The sequence below is a fragment of the Paramisgurnus dabryanus genome, chromosome 16 (assembly GCF_030506205.2).
Source record: "Paramisgurnus dabryanus chromosome 16, PD_genome_1.1, whole genome shotgun sequence".
NCBI classification, from domain to species: domain Eukaryota; kingdom Metazoa; phylum Chordata; class Actinopteri; order Cypriniformes; family Cobitidae; genus Paramisgurnus; species Paramisgurnus dabryanus.
Window position 1 is genome coordinate 7,433,225 of NC_133352.1, and position 20,263 is coordinate 7,453,487.

The following is a 20,263-nucleotide window of genomic DNA, read 5'->3' on the forward strand; positions in this document are numbered from 1 at the left end:
ATATATTATTTATAATTATTTATATATATTATTTATAATTATATATATATAATTTATTTATTATATATATATATATATAATCTGAAAGCGGAGTAAATAAGCTTTAGATTGATTTATATTTGTTAAGATATTTGGCTGTGATGCAACTATTTTAAAATCTGGAATCTGAAGGTGCAAAAAATCTAAATATTGAGAAAATCCCGTTTAGGGGTGGTTTCCCAGACAGGGATTAGACTAAAATAAATGTAAGAGCTCTCCAAACTGAAAACAACTTGCACTGACATATCTTAAAATACACCAGTGCCCTTTATTTTGCCTTAAAATTCACACAAGTAATGTTTTAATGAAACATGTTTGTTAAAAGTAGTTATATTTCCTAATTAAACTAAGGCGTAGTCCTGGCTTAAGCTAATCCCTGTCCAGGAAACCACGCTTTAAAGTCCAAAAGATGTCTAATCAACACACATAACCAATGATAAATACATTTTTTGATACGTTTACGGTAGAAGATTTACAAAATCTATTTATCGAACATGATCTTTACTTAATATCGGATGATTTTGGCATTAAAAATAATATTGACCCATACATGTTTCTTGGCTATTGCCACAAATATACCTGTGCTATATGGCTGGTTTTGTGGTCCAGGGGCACAAATAGTATCTTTAAGTAAATATTTAATATACGAGGCAGTGAATAAAAAGAAGATTTAGTTTATCCAACTTTTTACAGCGCAAAACTCAAAGAATTACTTCAATTAGTAACACCTAAAATTAAGTTTTCAACTGAAAAACACCTTTAATGAAATAAGTTAAATTAACTGTTTCTGTGTTACCAATTGAAGTAATTTCTAAGTTGATCCAGCTTCACTTTTACAGTGTGGGTGTTGTTTATTTTATAAGGCAGTGAGGTCCTGGAATAAAGAGGTGGTCGATTTCATAGGTTTGTGCTATAGATAACATTAACAGTGATGTTAAATATGAGAAATATTTTACTGCTGCTACTTGGAGTACCTTACTATTTGTTTAAGACTTAATATTTTCCTGCCTGTTGGACAATGGTATGTTTGAGGCAATAGCATAAATAAGTTTTTTTGGTTATCATCTGAGGTTTGTAAGGATCTCACTGTCCTAGGATGTATGCAATATGTATCCTCCCTTCCTCACACTGATGTAACAATGGGGACTTTGTTAAGGCTTGTGTCCCGCCCACTTTGGTCATAATGAGATTTAGGTTTAAGGAAGAACCTTCACAGTGTCATTTGAATTGAGACTGATTCTGTATCAGAAACCGTACTCAAGTTTCTATTGCAGTGATGTTGGATCAGGTGGTCTTAATAGCAGCTGTTACGGTGCTGGGACTTTTGGAACAAGGTAAATGATTACATACTTAAAATATCTAATTCTTTACTGCATGATATTCTGAGAGAAAAAAGATTACACAAGGACATTTTTTGTGCTTGTGATTTAAATGAGTAAGTCTAGCATGTGGTTTTAGGTTGCTACTGATTCCTCACTTAAAGAATTCACAGACAAAATATTTAATGAAACAGACATCTGTAATCAATGTATCTTCTTTTAAAAAGATGCTTAGGCAAAGCTACTTGTTACAACTGATCAATAAGTTTAATTGGCTTTTAATATCTTGTTTGTTGGTACTTGCGTAGAAATATAAGGTATCTGTATGACTTTTATCTCTTGTCATCAGCATATTTCTCTCTTATGGTGATCTATGCTCGGAGGAAATATTCAGTCTCTCCTCCAGCCACTGCAGGACCACCAGAGTTTGAGAGGGTCTTTAGAGCGCAGTAAGTTTCTGAAGGAAAGACAGATGGATATATCTTGTGTATATATTTGAATAGATCACATTAAGATCCATTAAATGAATAAAACAAACATTTTACATTTTTTTTACAATATTTTTTGATATCCCCATTCAAAAAAAAAGTCACGTTGTACAACCAACCATTGTCTATTTGCCAGATAAGTTTAAATTCCCTCCTTGCATCCCTGTTTGTAATTTTGATAATGACATTTAAAAATTATAATCCTGAAAATATAAGTATAATATGTGTGTAAAATAAATTTACCATAAAACAATCATTTGAGGACTATACATTTAAGAAACATTTTTTGATAACAATTACAGACAACATAAGCTTGCATTTATTAAAAGCAAAATGATTAGCTTAAAAATGAAATGGCTTTGTAACACTTTATATCTATCAATGAATCCTAATGAACTAATGCTTCAATGAATTCTTACTTGCTTTAACTCCACATTAGTTCATATTCATGTACTAACTAATCATAAACTTATGAGTCATCAATAACTACAACATGACTCAACACATGAATTCATTGTTTATTAATACCACAACTAAAAACATGTCATCATGTAGTTAATAATAACTCTATTAGTTTATGATTATTACATACATTTATTTTAAGTAAAGAATAAATGTATGTCTTCGTTCATTATGATCCCTCCATTATAAAGTGTAACCGATAGAATCACAGACACACCACCTGCTAGAAAGTCTACCAGCCTACTTGTTACATTAAAGTATTTTTTTCATTATTTAAGAGAAATCTACAAACTTTTCATTCAGCCAAAAAGACCACTTGAGGTTTACTGGATGATGTGAGATTTTGTAGGTCCATGATTGCAGTTGTACTACATTGACAATTGAGAACATCCTAATTGTTGGACAAAAGTTTTTTAATTAACCTTACATCCCAACAACTACTGATATTTGTGAAATGTGTTTAAAGAAAAGGTTTCAAACATAAAACAATGCCAAATCTTATTTTTGAGTCTTTAATCATTTGAACAGTTGTATTAAACTGCATCTTTTGTACAGACAGTTGCCCCATCTGCTATTTTACAAGTTTGAGATACCAAAACAAAAATTAATATTTATATATAAAATACTGTAAATGTATATTTTTATATTTAATGTATATAGTTATTTTTGTACTACATAATATGTCATGTAATTGACTTTTGATTAATGTTTCTACTTTTGTCAGGGTGAACTGTTCTGAATATTTCCCCATATTTATCTTCTCTCTTTGGTTGGCTGGAGTTTTCTTCAGTCAAGGTGAGTTTCACTGAATTTGACAGGTAATGACAATATTGAAAGTTTGAATTTATATAAGCATAATATGAAGCCATACTGATTTGACTTGTAAAATTAGTTATCAGATAAATTACCGTAGACATGTATGCATAGCCTGTCCTTTATTAACCATAATCTGAGGAAAGTCATAAAAACGCCCACTCTTTAGATTTGCATATAAACAAATTTTCCCTCAAAAACACTATGCAAAACAGTGAGCGATCTACAGTTACACGAGGCTTTCAGATCTCTCATACACACACACATACCGTATATGAGATATGTATTTATGAATTAATATACAGTTGTGTTAAAATAATAGCAGTACAACATCAGTAAGCATGTTATAAGTACAGATGTAGTAAAAACAATAGAGCCATACGTAATGATATCCACACTATTTGGAGTAATTGACTCATTCATTGATCACAATAATAGCAGTGTGACGTTTAATTAGAAAATGAGTTCATTTTGTGGAGAAAAAAAAACGACTTACTTTTGTTCCTTTATAAAGTAGGGGGAGCAGTGTTTCCCTTATTGTCATAAATATATCTGCTGTTGACTTTCTAAGTGAAATGGAATAGCATATGAACAGCATCATTTGATGAAAAAGTTGATTTAAGAGGGGAAAAAGATGCTCAGCTTGATCTTAAATGGAAACAAAAGCCCAAAATACCTGGACGAACTTCTGTTAAAACAGATTGAATAGTATTAATCTTGTGGCCTGATGAGAGTAAAATAGTTATTTTGGGGTTTAGTTGTAATCGACAGAACCTCAGGTGACCCTCGGGTACTGAATTCTTGTTTCCAAGCAAAAAGGATTAAGGTGATGAAGTTGCCAGCTCAATCCCCTGATCTCTACCCCACTGAAATCTTTTGGGGTGACATTAAAAATGCAGAATGTCGTCACCTTCCTAAAAGTCATTTTTTCAGGTTTCTCAGAAAACACAAATAAATGGATACATTCACTGTAAAAAGATTCCGTAGAAATTACAGTATTACTGGCAGCTGGATGCCAGTAACTTACTGTAAATTTAAATTTATGTTATTTACTGACAACAGTTTGTTCAAAGTTAAATGAACATTAATCATTAACAAGTCTTTGTCTTACAGAATAAAAATATAAAATAACAGCTTCATGCAAAGCATTCTGGGAACCAAAAATCCTCATCAACCTTTTTCTGGGTTTTTCCTTCAGATTTTGTTTCCCAGAATGCTTCGCTTGAGGCTGTTATTTTAGTTTTATTCTGTAAAGATACAGACTTGCTAATGTTTATATTTCATTTAACTTTGAACAAACTGTTGCAGGTAATTAACATAAATTTAAATCTACAGTAAGTTACTGGCATCCAGCTGCCAGTAATACTGTAAATTCTACGGAATCTTTTTACAGTGTTGCTTTGTTTTATAAGTCTTAATACTTTTTGGCGTATGCTATTTTTGGCTTTTGTGCATACGTAGACTTTTAGTTAGCACCTACGCGTAGTTTTATAAATGAGGCCGCAAGTGCAGATTTCACGATAAACAAATAACATTTATTGACAATACATGAGAAGTAAAACAATGGGCAGGTAAGTGAAACAGGAACATCAAACGTGGAACAGGTACAGACATGGAAATAGAGACAATGATCCAGCAGTGAGTGTGACACACAGACAGGGGTATAAATACACACAGACATACAGGTGTGATGAAGCAGGTAATTCATCAATGAATGTCCAGGTGACAACAATCGGAACAGAAACGAGACATGACACGGATTAACCATGACAGTCTTTTGACTTAGGAAAAACAAAACAGCCTAAAACATTTTTGTCAAAAGATGACTTGGGTAATTATTTTAGGAAGGTGACTATATGCAAAACCTAACAATTCATAGGAACTGTGGATCCTGGGCTGAAATATCTGTTTCTATGTGCCAGAAGTGGATTTGACATAGATGTGCAGCAGTTATCAACAACAATGCTTAGACAACTAAGTTTTAGTCATTCAGTGTTTAAAGTGAAGCAAATGTCTTCAAAAATGTCACTGCTGTTTTTTAAATATTAACAGATTCATATTTGTTTCCTTTAAAAGAACAAGACAGATCTAATACATTTATTAATGATTTGATTTGGAATTTAATATATTTAAAATAAGGATAACACTATTTATACCATTTTTGCACTTTATTCACTTTGAACACAATTGTATAAACACACAAACACACACACACAAACAATCTGATGTAAATTTTGGTAAAGTTGAACATAAGATGACTATCAACATGTCCCAATTTACCTGATTTCTCCCTATATATAAGTTTTTGTTTACATAATTTAAATTGGATTTGCTGTACTGTGCAAAAGTCTTAGGGCACCCCAACCAGCTTTGTTGTTTTAGCAAAGTTTTAAACTCTTTTTATTAGGATACAAACAGAAAATACAAAAAACATGTACATGCAAAAACAATTTTCAGGTATTCTTCAGGCATCAGTCAGTATTCAGTGTGACCTCTCTTGGCACGAAACACATCTAGAGCTTTTTTGAGGAGCAGTGCCAGCGCCAGACAAGCGCTGATGGGGGGGCGATCACATGAATGCATTTAATTCCCCCAGCTAGAAAATACATATAGCTTTGGTACGTCCCTTAAATTTTAACGCGTTTATCTCTGTAATACAACCACAAACACTTCAGCTATAGTGAGCAACGTACAGACCTCTGAACACTCTTACTATATACAGCAACAACAAAAAATGCATACATAATGTTACATATTATCACAAACGCTGCTCGATCATTTGAAGTTCAGACTAAGTTTTTGTAGTTTCTTTTTAATCCATTGTCGAATGTCCATGGTGAAATGAGTTAATGCAATATAAAACCCTTGAAGTTATGAAATGTCCGTACTTCGTGTTTGCCTTCCGTAGTGCAAGACATTTTACGTAATGGTGAGAGACAGTGTTGGCAAATAGAGTTGATGGTTTCAACTATTTTTATAGGAGCAAACTTGCACAATTTGTTAAAGTCAGATTTGCTATTATACATTTTTCACCTGGCAGATATAAATATCTTAGATCTACACTCAAAACACCCTGAAAAGTCTAAAACTGTGATCTCACATCATCAGTATTAAATGATGTTTGTAATGTGATATATGTATTACTCTCTTTTATTAAGCTATGGCTGTGTTCATTGGGCTTCTGTATCTTTACGGACGGTTCCTGTACTTCCACGGTTACGCAGAATCATCTGAGGGCAGGTATATGTGCACGTGGTTTCTGTATTGTACTGTATTTGTAGTATTTGCACCGTTGTGTTCCTCATCTGCTGTGTTTGTGTTTTGACAGATTGGAGCCTCTGTACTTCTGTGCAAAGGTTCAGTGGGCGCTGATAGCTTTAGCTGGACTGGGTATCATCTGCACCATGACTGAAGTTTATCTTGGGCTGGACATGTTTCACACCTTAAGTCATGTTTTGGGTCTCAATGAACACTCATAGACCAAAAGCGTTGGATGTCCGTTTTCTCATTTTACTGTAACTGTATATGTGTTATTATATTTAAAGAAGGAAATGTTTAACTTATTTTTATTTTACTTTAATCTACATTTATGCAGTTTTTATCCAAAGCAACTTACAGTGCATTACAAGGTATAAATTTATATCAATATGCCATGCGTTTTGACCTTTTGCGCTGCTTATGCTGTGATCTACCACTGAGCTATAAAGAGTTGGCATAGTGTCTCTAACAATGCCATGGTCATTATGGGTTTGATGGCGGGGAATGCGGCCCATGCCTCAAACAAATACAATTATTTTGAGATGTTTGTGAAATCTGATTGTCGGGTGCTTTGTACTTTTTCCTTTGAACACTAAGTGGTGCAATAATGCTTTGTGAATTTTTGTTCATCTAGAATTAACTTGTAAAAGTCTCTATGAAAATGTGAATTTGCTGTCTTTATTTCTTATGTATTTCTCTCTGAAAATTACTGACCCAATAAAGTTTACTTTCATTAATTAAGGTAGGTTATTGATAGTTAAATTGAGAGACAAAGAATAATTAGATAAGTGGAAAGTGACTTACAATTTAAACCAGCAAAAAATGGAGTTTCAAACATTCTTCTGTTTAATTACTAAAGTTTTCAACAACGTTCACTTCACTTTAAAAATTCTTTGCTGCCTCAAATATTTTTTGGTTTAATCAACTCAAACCAACTTACTATTATTTATCTTGACAGAGATAAGTTTTTATGACTTATTAAATTAAGTTGACTTTTTAATAGTAAGTTGATTTAAAAAAAAAAGCAAGGCAGCACATATTTTTACAGTGCATAAATAAAATTTAGATAAAGAAATGATTTCTTCAGATATCTTATTAAATTATTTTAATAAAAATAGTAAAGATCTGAAAGATACAGAACCCACAATAATGCAGCTATTTATTGATGCTTACAAAAAGAAAAAGAAAATTGTATCAAGAATTTATATGTGTAATGTAAATAAAAAATACTCAAAAATAGGCCGATGTAAAACAAAAATGGGAAAAAGAGGCAAATATAGAGATAAATGAAGAACGGCAAACTTTATATAAATCACAGATGACTACAACTAATTCAGATTCATGTCCAGAATCAATAGGTACGTTTACATCCAACCAAATAATTTGTTTGTAATCATATGATGATTTAATCACCTTCAAAAGCCTTCGTGGTGTAAACACCTTAATCAATACGATTGAGGACGATACATGCTATTGGAAACATTTTAGACGTTTGTAAAGTTTTAAAAAGACGAAACTGTAAATTTTTGTTGTTGGTTATGTTTTGTAAATGTAAAAAATGGGTTGATGTATTCCGATATGTGATCCGATCAGCAAGAGAAAAGTATGCATGTAAACGCGTGAATCGTAGTATTTTCTCAATCGGATGCAAAAATGCATTGTACACATGCGCAGAACATTTGTGATCAAGTTCACGTCTTATAATTACCTCATATCCTCACAGAAACACGTAACGTAATGGGGTGTAAACGTGATACACTTTATACAGCGTTTATGTCTACTTTTAAAAAATTAGGCTACTAAAAGCAATAAAATAACATTGTGCATTTTTCATTACACATATCTGACAACTTCTTAAGAACAAATTTCTCCAACTAAGTTTTGACTTTTATTCAGAGATAAAGCGTGAACTCGACGAGAGATGCTGTCCACAGCGTAGCGTTGCCAAGTCCTATGATTTTAGATTTGAGCTACTGCTACTGTTTTGCACCAGTTGTTTTTTCTGTAAGTTAAATATGAAATTATTTCGTCGATTAGTTATTGATATTTGGCCTGTGAATAGTCATTTGGATGCTATTGGGCTAGTTTTGAATGTCCATTCGAATGGTTTTGATACTCGAATCTGGCAACCCTGGCTGTGCGACGTTCGGTCCGGATTCGAACATTTAAATCAGATTGCAATGTTTAGGATGCATGTTAACTGTACTGTCGTAGCCTTCAATCGTATGAAATTCAGTCGTATTGTCAAAATTTTGTGCATGTAAACATAGCCACTGAGTTTTTTGGAACCCCTAAAATAAAATATTTGCAAACGGGGAATCAAAAGGCTGATGAATGCTGGAAAAATGTGGAAATGTAATGGCAGACCATTTTCATATTTTTTGGGAAAGCCGTTACAAACAAATGGTATAAGATTCCTAATTTTTAAGCAATGGCAAGAGATTGTAAATTATGTTAATGAAATGGAATTTGTGAAACTTTCTTTCAAGACAGAAAACTATATAGAATTCTATTAGATTGGGCAAAATGGTTGAAAACAAATGTATTTATATATATATATATATATATATATATTTTGCATTTAGGATTATGCCAAATGTACAATTAATCTATAGTTATTCTGTAAACCACCCTCTGAAGTAAAATGTTGAAAGGAGGACCCTTGTACTATCCCTGACAATTTAGCGGTGAAGTGTGTCATCCTTAGCGTACTGTAGCATTTGACTTAAAAATAATGCATTGAGATCACTGTATTTGATGACCTATGTTTCAATGTCTATGAATGTTGATATGTGTACATGTTTTTTATTGTCTTTTGGAGTCTGCACTTACATTTTGTACTTGTTTGAAAAAAAGGTAGGCTAACTAACTAAAGATGTTTGCACACGTTTTTCCTTAAACTGAACGAATGGCATGTGCACTACACTGTAAAAAAATGTTTGTGAAATTTACGGTAAATTACTGGCAATTAAGTTGCCAGCTAATACCTGTAGAATTACAGTAATGTCCAGTAATACGAAATTACAATACATTACCGTAAAGTAAAAACGTTACCTTGCTGTAGTTGTGTTGTGGTTTATTGACGTTATTTTACAGCTTTTAACTGAATAAATACGGTATAATACTGTTTATTTTTACAGTATGCTAATTTTATAATGCCCTGGAAAACAACTCATTTCATTTAGAAAACCAATTGCCTGATCCATTCAAGTTTAAAAATATATATATTCACATGGTGTTAGTACTGAAAAACTTAATTCATTTGAATCCACAGAAAACAAATATAACTTTGAACTTAAACTGCAAACATTTAATGTGCAGTAGTGTTATAATCACTTTCACACAAATCTCGTGTAGTTCATCACGAACAAACTGCACAATAACTGCTTTGAAATAAAACAACAGGCAGCATAACATCAATGATCTACTGCCCGTCCTTGACCTAAACAACCACACTACTCTTCAGCACAATGGTAACCCAAAAACTGAGTCAAATCCTAACAAAACAAAACATTAAACACAAAGGGGTGGTTTGATTAGCTTAAGCCAGGACTAGGTCTTAGTTTAAATAGGAAATAAAACTAGTTTTAACAAACATGCCTTACTAAAAACATTACCTGTTTAACCCATTTAACCCTTTAAACCCCACAGCAAAATCTTTGGTGTCAAAGAACACTGCTTAATGTGTCCACACTACAAAGAGTAAAAGAAACAGAGCCAATGTTGAAGTTAATGAGATAATGAAGTGATGATTGAGTTAATGATGAACAGCTGCTGTTAACAAACACAAACACTGAATGAAAGAAGAACATGAACTGAATTAAAGAGAAAACAAGCAGAAACTCAACTTGCAGACTTAGAAGAGACTCAAGACTTACAGTGAGCTTTTCAAGTTGGTTAGTTTTGAACTAGGAATGAAGAGCACGATTCATCTTCTGCTGAGGATTATGATTATGATTGCCGATTTACTGCTTTCAAGTAACATCTGTAATGTGGTGTTAACATGCGCTGAAACCAAAATGGGCCATGAAGTAAACGAAGAGTACCCTTTGAACATGTTTTCATTTTATTATTGTGATTTGCCAACCCCCTCTGTGAAACCTATTAAATCCAAGATAGAAAGAAGATTAAACAAGTTACAGGGAAATCTCTCAAATATATGCTAGAGTTACAAAAGAAGCAGAGGAGGCTGAGAGACGGTCTCTTTTATAGGCTTTTATTTTAGATACTTTTTGTCATAATAATCTTCTGTATCGAAATCAGCAAATGGTTCTTTATTTTAGTGATTGGAGGACAGGTTTAACAATGGGACAATCTAAAATTTGGGCAGGTCATCTGGGACGACTCAAAATGTGTCACAGAAGAAGCATTTTTTTCTGGCCAGGTTTGACTAAAGATATAGTTGAGTTTACAAGACATTGCCAGTACACTGCTCATCGATGCTCTACAAAAGATGCACTAAAGCCTTTGCCAGTATTATGAGTGCCATTTTAATGATTGGGTATAAATATTGACCCACTATAGAGGAGTAAGGCTGCTAACAAACATATGTTGGACATTTCTGACACGTTTTCCTGAGGTTTTCCTTTTAAAGAACATTAAAGCCCAGTTTGTAGCTTTCTGTTTGTTTCAGTTATTTGTATGTAAAGCGTTGTAGATGTTTATGAGAAGACTTATGGTTTATTTACTGCTTTAGGTCAAATGACAATTATACAATGCAAATATATGACATTTAAAATACATGACAACGTGTACTTATAATACAAGATAACAATGTGGAGTTCCTCATGTGTCATAAATCATCATACTCATAAATGGTACAACCACAAATAATGTATTGTTTCTATTGTAATGATTATTTATTAGAGAATACAACATACAGTATAATAATGTTTATTATAAGGGAATATGCCTGCAATAATCCATTATAAACACAGGCTTCATAGAAAGTGTTACCACATACTGCAGTCAAAACAGAAAGCAGAGAAATATATTCAAAAGATAACATTTATCTGACGATTATGAATGTCTAAATACAAATATAATATGTGGAAAAAAGCTTTATTAAAAGATTTACAGTAGCAAACCTTCAGAAAGCCAAGCCTTGTTTTAATCAGTATCCTACAGTTTTATGTATTTAAGCATTTGTTTTGTCCATTGTATCTGAAAAAAAGACACAAACTCAGTTATATTCAGAAAAGGCAGAAGATTCAGAATTTGACTTCTCTGTGATTCTCAGATTTCAGTCTCACTGCAGCCGTTATCACAGCGCTACTCAGCAAATAACCATCATGACAGCTGTGTGCATATTTTCAATATAACACAAAAGTTCTGAGTGATGCGCTATGCCGTTCAGTGTCACTGGCAGCGCTAAAACGCTTTCACTTTTGGTTGTGTTCGTACATGTAAAGTACAACTTGCATTAGAAAATAAAAATTACACCTTGATTGTGTTTCCTTATCTTCCCCAGTAATGATGGTACACAAAACAACACGGCACACCGCCACCTGACTTTGAAACCTGCAGAAGCTGCGCCAGTGACTTATTAGGCAATAACTAACCAAGATTTTTTGTACTTGAACATCTCTGTAATTTTGTAGCATCTCACTTCAATATTAATGATCAGCTATGAGTGCAGCACAGTGAGACTGAAAGTAGCTCAGCGATTATGTCATGGCTGAGAATAAACCAATCAGCATCAAGGACTGAAACTATCTATTTTATCATTTAGCCTGTAACAAGTGAAAAGTTGGATCAACTTAAAGCTGCAGTCGGCAAGATTTTTTTTTAATCATATTTACTGAAAACGACACTATGCTCCGATAGAACAACATAAATTAAACAGTTTAAGAAAAAAAAAAACGCTTCTCCCTCCATCTAGAGCCTGTTATTTGGTTAACAGGTTATTTGGCAAAAATCCACTACTCTCGGTTCAGCTGGTCCAATCGGCGCAGGGCTGTGTAAAATCTGCCTGTCAATCACAGTTCCTGCACACGCCACAGATCCCCCCTCCCCCCTTGCGTGTGTTACATTAGGCTTGCTTGACTTCATGAAGCGCCACAAGAACCGACAGCCGGATGACACGAAAGTACCGCGAAAATGATTTGAGAAATCATACAAAGTCTAATTTCGTCTCACTTTTGCTGTACTTTGACGTCACCCGGCTGTTGGTTCACTAACAAACTTCCGATTCCTTGGCTAACAACCAGAGCTTGGAGAACAACCAAGGAAAAGAAAACAACCAAGGAAACGAAGGAAACAAAGATAGAAAGCGACCGTGCCTGTAATAAAACTAGGATCAATATCGGACCAGCATTTGAAAGGTGGAGGGATCTATGAGCTTTTAAAGGGTTCTAGCTGGAGGCATAGCTTGCAACATTTCTTCTTGACAGGTAATTGTGCTTTATCAACCATTTATTGTATTTCTGAGTGTTATGTAAGTAATCTAAGTAATGCTTGAACACACACTGATGAGGACGAGCTCGATATGAGGTTGCTCGGTGGTAGTGTGGGAGGGGCATAAAAATTGAAAACATTCGAAATCATCTCAATCCTCCGGACTGTAGCTTTAAAGAGTTACTTCAGTTTGGTAACTACAACTAGTTTTGTTCAACTTCACTTGAATTTCACAACTTAATTTTTTAGGTATTACCAACTGAAGTTATTTTTTAAGTTGATCCAACTGTTTACTTTTTACAGTGTAACAGTAAAGTCAGATGTATGATGAGATGTTGTGTTACCTCTTACAGTACAGGAATACTCTTGTAGCTCCTCACTGTTGATTGAGTCCAGGTACAGCTTGTTTAATAATCTCAATCCATCTGTTACCTGTTGTCCATTCTTATACCAGATGTAAGTATGTTTCCTATCCAGAGTGCATCTGGTTGAACAGCTTAATATCACTTTTTCTCCATCTATCACAGGGTCTGGACTGCTTCTCACCTGTGTACCTGAGATTTCATATAACGGAATTCACATTAACTAATTTTCCAAGTTGGGCCTCATATTTTTGATTTAGCTCGATTGATAAAGCATTGCATAAACCTCTAATCACAGTCGTGACTCTTACTTGAAGTATAATACTTCAGTATAATGAGTGCTGCACTACAGAGAGTTTATTATGAGCAGTTACCTGTAACAGTAAGATAGACTCCAGGAGAACCAGAAACTTTATCTGATGTGTTAGTGATGATCCTGAACTGATATCTTCCAGTGTCACTCGTGTTGACGTCTTTGATTCTCAGTGTGTTTCCCAGATACTCCACACGACCAGCAAACTGAGCATCCTCAAGCAGATCTCTGAGTCCCCCACTATAATCGGAATGCCAGGATGTTTTCTCTGCTGTATATCCAGTGGGATGTGAGTATGAAGAGTGAATATCTACTGTTGATCCCACTAAAGCACAAACTCTTGTAGAGGTGTAAGTCACACCCCAACAACCACTGTTAGAAAGACCTGAAAGAGTCACAAAATACTGCTGTAACATTCACAATCAATTACAAACACACTCATACTGTATATGAATCAACAAGAAAACTGCAAAGTTTCTTCTTCCATTTTAATTTAAATACTGTGTAAATGTCAGACTCACACACGGATGAAGAGGGAACTGAATCAAACTCAGAGCAGTAATAACTGTCAGTGTTTCCACTGGATGACACAAATATGCTTTGGTCAAATGTTAAATATTGTCCATTCTTGTACCAGCGGTAATTATATTCAGATGTTAAAGGGCAGGAGTTATCACAGCTCAGTTTTACTCGCTGTCCTGTAGATTCAGGATTCATCTTCACCTGTACAACTAAACAATCAAAAGCTTACATTAGATGAGAAATGAAAAGAGTTGAACTGGACTGATGAGAATGTAAATGTACCTGTGAATCTTAGATTGACTGTGACTGAGCTGAGATGTTTAACTCCATCCTTCGTAATGATCATGAGCTGATATTCTCCACTGTCGCTCTCTCTCGGATCTCTTATTGTGAGTCGTGAGTAATATTCAGAGATCATCTGATCCACTCGTCCTGAGTAATCTGAATCTAAAGTCAAATCTTCAGGTTCATCTTTGTTTCTCCAGTTTGTTCTCTGTTTATGACTGAACCAGAACCCAGTTTTGATGTTGATGTTTGAGTAATCGCACCTCACTGTCACCAGTTCTCCCCTCGCACCACAAATATTCAGTTTATCACAGGTTACATTAAAGTTATTCAATGTTAGGAACCCTGAAGAAGAAACCGTAACATTAATAATATTAGTAGCTTTACTTCATTAAAATTACAGAGCGAGATGAGAGATTCAGACAGTCCTGTAAGGATATGAATCCTGATTCATCAATTTTGTTCTCAAATACAAATCTCTAAGTTCAGTTTTAAATATACAAACTCACTTAAAGTATTTTAGCGATTCAAACGGAGAATCCAGCCTTTGGAGTACAGCAAATGAAATTAGACTAAACTAGTTTAAAATATGACATACTTTTAACAAATATATATAATTGAAGTATTTCAGTATAATAACAAAACTGTGTTTCATACCTTGAATGTGTAACAGCAGGATCAGTGATGAGAGTCTGAAGTTCATGATTTCTCTTTGTAGAAACTCACATATACCAGCTACAAAACATTAAACAAGAACTTTTCTTATTCCTGATAAAAACACAATGTTAGTTTGACTGTGACTTTCTCAATCGGATATAAAAATACGTTGTGCACATGCGCAGAACATTTGCGCTCCAAGTTCACGTATTATATTTATGAATCTCGTCTCAGAAACACGCAACAACAACAGCATTAATGGGGTCACGCGCTGTACTAAATTCTGCAGCGTTTGTGTATACTTTTAAAACATTAGGCTACTTAAAGCAATACAATGAAATAAAACTTTTGAAAAGTGTGTTTTCATTACCTATATCGGAAAACTTCTCAAGAACAACTCCAACTCAGTTTAGACTTGTATACAGAGTGAACTCAAACGAGAGATGCTGTCGCAAGCGTAGCGTTGCCAAGTCCTCTGCTTTTTTTCGAGTTTAGATTTGAGATACTGTTTAAACTGTTTCCACCAGTTGTTTTTTCTGCGGGTTAAAAATTAAATGATTTCGTTGATAAGTTATTGGTATTTGTGCTGTGAATAGTCATTGTGATGCTTTTGGGCTAGTTTTGAACGTCCAGTCGGATGGTTTTGATACGTGATTCTGGCAACCCTGGCTGTGCGCTTGCGCAGACTTTCGGTAAATGAACATTGCAACAGGGTGCATGTAAACTGTATCGTCGTAACCTTTTGTGCATGTAAACACTTACTCATTTTATAAACTAATATCGGAAATAGTGAATGAAGGTATGGAGTTATTTCAGACACCGCCCTAGACATTGCTTAATACATGTTAAAACACAGACAAACATTTTTAGAATAGCAGAAGATGCAACAACAGATTGTGACTACATTTACCTTCATGTTTACCGTAGTAGAGGTTATAACCAGCTTATGAAGTTAGTTTTGAATTCATGTTTTCTTTAAATTACAAAGAAAATATTATTTTCATTCTCTATAATCAAATAGCCTTGGAAAAAATACCCACTTGCATGGACAGATGAATCTTGACAACACAAATAGCTTCCTTTAGTGGTTAACGTTGTGCCTGCAGGATTGTTTGACATAAATAAATACACAATGTGCTTAAAAAGACAGGTTGAGAAGCTGTATCTGTAGTGAAGCTACATTTTATTAATACATTTAGATGTCAAGAGATTCAAGAAATCACACGCAGAAGTTTGTTTTGAATCACTTTCATATTTTGACATCACCAAGCGGTCTGCATAGCACCAAATGAACCTGCAAACAAACATTGATGTTTATCATCCTGCACTTGTTTAAAAAAATTTATGTCATTCTCCTGCAGATCTATCATGATGTGATTGTAATAGCTGGCTTGGCTTTCATTTAAATTACTGTATATGATGTTTGATGTCACAGAAAATTCCCATAATGCAATGTGAATTACAGTTATTTACTGTATAAATAGTTTGCAGTATTATGCTGGATGATATACACTAAACTAAATAACTGTAAAATTTACAGAAATATCTAACAGTGTACTAAAAATGGCATAAAAAAAGACAATTACAATGAAATGACTTGCTCATGTTATGGCAATGCTAAGGTTTACAAAGATATGTTAAAACATACTCAGCAATATAATCAAGTTTGACACATGCAGCCCAAAATGACCACCTGTCTGAAAAAACATTCATCTTTCCTCCCTTTATAACCTAAACTAGTTCATGAGCTGAGCTTTAAACCCGGCCCAGACCTACAACACAGATGTTAATCTAAGTGCAGGAGCTCAAGCAAAGATCAACATGCATAAAAAGACAGATCAGGCGGCTCATCACTAAAAGGTAATACAAAAAGTAATGCAAATTTGCATTTGCTTAAGGAAATATCTGTTCCTTTTGTACTGTAAATGAAGGCCACTTTGATGTGTTGTGATTTCAGTATTGTTAATTCTAGGATTTTCATTTTAGGGGGGCTCAGCTGCCCCCAATGAGAGGATAATAAAAAAGAATAAATAAAAATAGTTTGAATACAGTGTAAGGTTTTGCCTTTGTATGAGCACACTGTGAGTGTGGCGTGAGGTCACATACTGTGTCCAGTATCTTAATGAAAACACACCAAACCCTTATACAAATTCACAGGAGATCGTCTTCTGACAGTAAGAAAATAAGACCAAAAGCACAGATTGTTCAGTTCCGTGAAACTATGTGAAATCGCTTACAATTAACCTCAAATTAGTTTGTGCCTCACTCACCCCTACCATATATAGGAACAGGAAAGGGGTCGTTTACCAACCTTAAATGCCTCTTTGAAGAAACATCATATAATTATTCTTAGATTCCACAATAAAACATGTGATGTACTTCTGGGATTTCCAAATTAAAGATTAAAGGTTGTCCTCTCTTAATAATAATATAATATATTGTTAATGTGATACATTCATTTTGCTATAAGTAGCCAAATACAGATAACATGAAATAATGTTTCACTTTCTTGAGTTATTATTGTTGGTGTTATTTCTTTATTATTATTTTAGCCTGTAAGCTTTCGTTGCTTTGGGATGCAATTGAAGGTTACAGGCTAGAATACTGGTAATAATAAATATGAATAATGATCAAACTTTTTGTTTTTATGCTGTCTCATTAACACACACAATCGTTTGCAAAGCAATGTGTGTGTGTGTGTGTGTGTGTGTGTGTGTGTGTGTGTGTTAGTTTGTTGTGTGTTTAATGTAGTTGATGTTTCTCTTGGCCTGTTCTTATCAACAGCAGGATGCAGACTGTGTTAAGGTGATGTTGAAAGCTTTCATTTCCTTCTGCTGTCCTCAGCTGCCGCTCGTCTGATATATTTACCTGTCTGCTTAACTGTTGTTGAAGAATTACAGTATATAAATGTATTACAATGTTACATTATTACATGCAGTGTTAGGATTGTTTTAAAGCTACAGGCTGTTAAACTACACTTTCTTGCTTATCTTACAAGTTAAAGGAATAACCTTGAAAAGTAAAAGTGACCAATTTAAAAGAAGATTCATTTATGGTTGAATGGTTTCATTAAAAAATCTTTAAACATCTGAAGAAACTTTCTGTTTCACAAAAGGATTATTAAAATGTATAAAAGAAATGCTTCTTTAAAGAAATTTTGAATGAAAATGGCATTGGGTGGCACCTTTATTTTTAAGAATGTGTTTAAGCCACTGTCTCACCATGTAAGATAATAGCAATGCTACTTTAATTTAATTTTACATTTACATGTAGTCATTTTCCAGATTCTTTTGTCTGATATTGTTTAGGACATGATGTGAGAGCCAATATAGCCCACTTTTAAGACCCTCAGTGGAGTCATACAAACATTGACGCTTTATTTTCTCTCTCACGCTCACGCTTTCTCTTTTCCTCTGTTTCTCTCTCTCTCAACCACACAGGTGCACACTCTTAACATCACATTAATTTAAACACTGACCCATCCGCCTAGATAGGAAGTGCTTCTGGCCAACAGGAAAAAAATCATATGAGATTTTTGCTGCTTCCTGTTGCAGGAAACGCGTTCAAGGATGCAGAAGGGGGTGAGGTGCTTTAGTGAGTGAGTTAAAGATACATCCATATCACAAATGCCTTCAATAAAAATATACCGTATTACAGCTCTCTGGTGTTAATTGGTGGATTACCGTCGAAAAGCTTCATAGATTGGCTAAAAGATTTCGTATAGGCACAGCTGTTTTATTGTTTACACCACACATTACAGCTTGTTTTCTTTCTTTCTTTCTTTACGTGATACAGAGACTCACAGTTAATTAAATCATTTCATGCGATGCACTTCTTTGTCTCTTCGTTCCCTTGGTGGTCCATTTAAGACCTTTAAAGTCTCCAGGTTCTGTAAAAAAAATCTCCTCTATCAATACAAAACAGACACTTTAATTTCAGTATAACTCCACCCTTAAATACAGTGTTGCCTTTATATACAGTGCACAGCATAAATGAGTACACTTTTTTTACGCTTAACATAAGAATGAAAGTCACTTACCACCTTAAGGATATGAAAAATAACACATTTAAATAAAATGAGGTGATGCAAAAATGAGTACACCCTACAAAAATGCAAATCTCTGACACCTGCAGCACTCATGCAAGCCCACAGAAGAGCACTGCCACCACCATGCTCTTTTGGTACCATGCATTTTTCATTTTACTCCTCACCTTTGCCACACAATAAAGTTTGTAACACCTCAGAACCACAAAGATTAATCTTTGTCTCAATACTAAAAAAATAAATGTTTAATAAAACATGTTTTGTAAAAAAATTGGTCTCATATTTACTAACAAATGGAGAAAAATCTTCTTTTTTAATTTTTAAAGGGGGGGGTGTACATATTTATGCTGCACTATATATATCTTAAAAAGGGATTAAAAAGTGCTTTAAAAATTTCTACAGTTAAATTATGTCTACATATTAAATCTTTCATCAAGACATTGGTTCAAAACAAACATCAAAACCAACAAAAAATGGGTCACTGAGCACAAAATCAAGGTTCTGCCACAGCCATCCCAGTTCACTGACCTGAACCATACAGAAAATGAATAAAGAGGAATGAGCAGGAAAATATGAAGGGTCTGGAGAATTAATCGAAGATCACTTCAACCTCATCAGACATTATAATACAGACTCTGAGCTGTTATCCTTTCAAATGGAGGTCATCAATGAAAAATGGCATTTCTGTGAATTTTTAAAATGAAAGACAAAAAGGAGAAACAATGCAGATTTATTTTCCCAGCTTTTTGGCTTATTAGTTATTTGTATATTTATATATTCTGTACAGCTAAGAAAACTTTGCATTTGTGAAATACTGTAGAAAATGGATGTTAGAGTAAAATGACTTTCTCTCTTTATTTATCCGCTCTTTCTCTTGTGATGTTGTATCCTGTCTTGGCTCCTGTCTCGTCTTAAAATTAACATTTAGGTCAGTTGTGTAGCTATATCCTGATCTGAAACGCACACATTTTCATTGTCTCTTTCTCACACACACACACACACACACAAACACACACTGACCTCCCTACGGAGAAAAGTAATCAATCTAACACTTGACAAAACACACAAATGCACACACACATTAAAAGAGAGAGAGTCAAGATTATTTTGTTTGTAGACTTGTGTTGGAGAGTCATGCCATTCTTTTTCAAGATGATTTTACCTGGCAGCAGGCCATATGATGTTGAAACCAGATGTTGTGTAATATGTATGGAGATTTGGGCTATTACAGTAAACTTATTGATCTTTTTCAGAGTTGAATGAAACACATTTTCACATTATATCACAGTGCATTGTGGGATTCT

The 20,263-nt window shown here is 34.1% G+C and overlaps 2 protein-coding genes across 2 annotated transcripts; one reads left to right on the forward strand and one right to left on the reverse strand.

Moving 5' to 3' along the window:
- The first annotated feature begins 1,214 nt into the window (after positions 1-1,214).
- Positions 1,215-7,120, forward strand: ltc4s (leukotriene C4 synthase). Its single transcript, XM_065268087.2, has 5 exons — positions 1,215-1,373; positions 1,708-1,807; positions 3,033-3,103; positions 6,280-6,361; positions 6,450-7,120. Exons 1-5 carry the CDS (start codon positions 1,316-1,318, stop codon positions 6,598-6,600), a joined length of 462 nt encoding a protein of 153 aa, XP_065124159.1. The 5' UTR covers positions 1,215-1,315; the 3' UTR covers positions 6,601-7,120.
- Positions 7,121-11,214: 4,094 nt separating this feature from the next.
- LOC135731224 (uncharacterized) lies at positions 11,215-15,439 on the reverse strand. The gene is made up of 7 exons (XM_065249189.2): positions 15,285-15,439; positions 14,915-14,992; positions 14,255-14,602; positions 13,972-14,181; positions 13,512-13,835; positions 13,120-13,329; positions 11,215-11,542 (listed from the first exon to the last, which is right to left on the reverse strand). Exons 2-7 carry the CDS (start codon positions 14,958-14,960, stop codon positions 11,517-11,519), a joined length of 1,164 nt encoding a protein of 387 aa, XP_065105261.2. The 5' UTR covers positions 14,961-14,992; positions 15,285-15,439; the 3' UTR covers positions 11,215-11,516.
- Between the last annotated feature and the right edge of the window lie 4,824 nt (positions 15,440-20,263).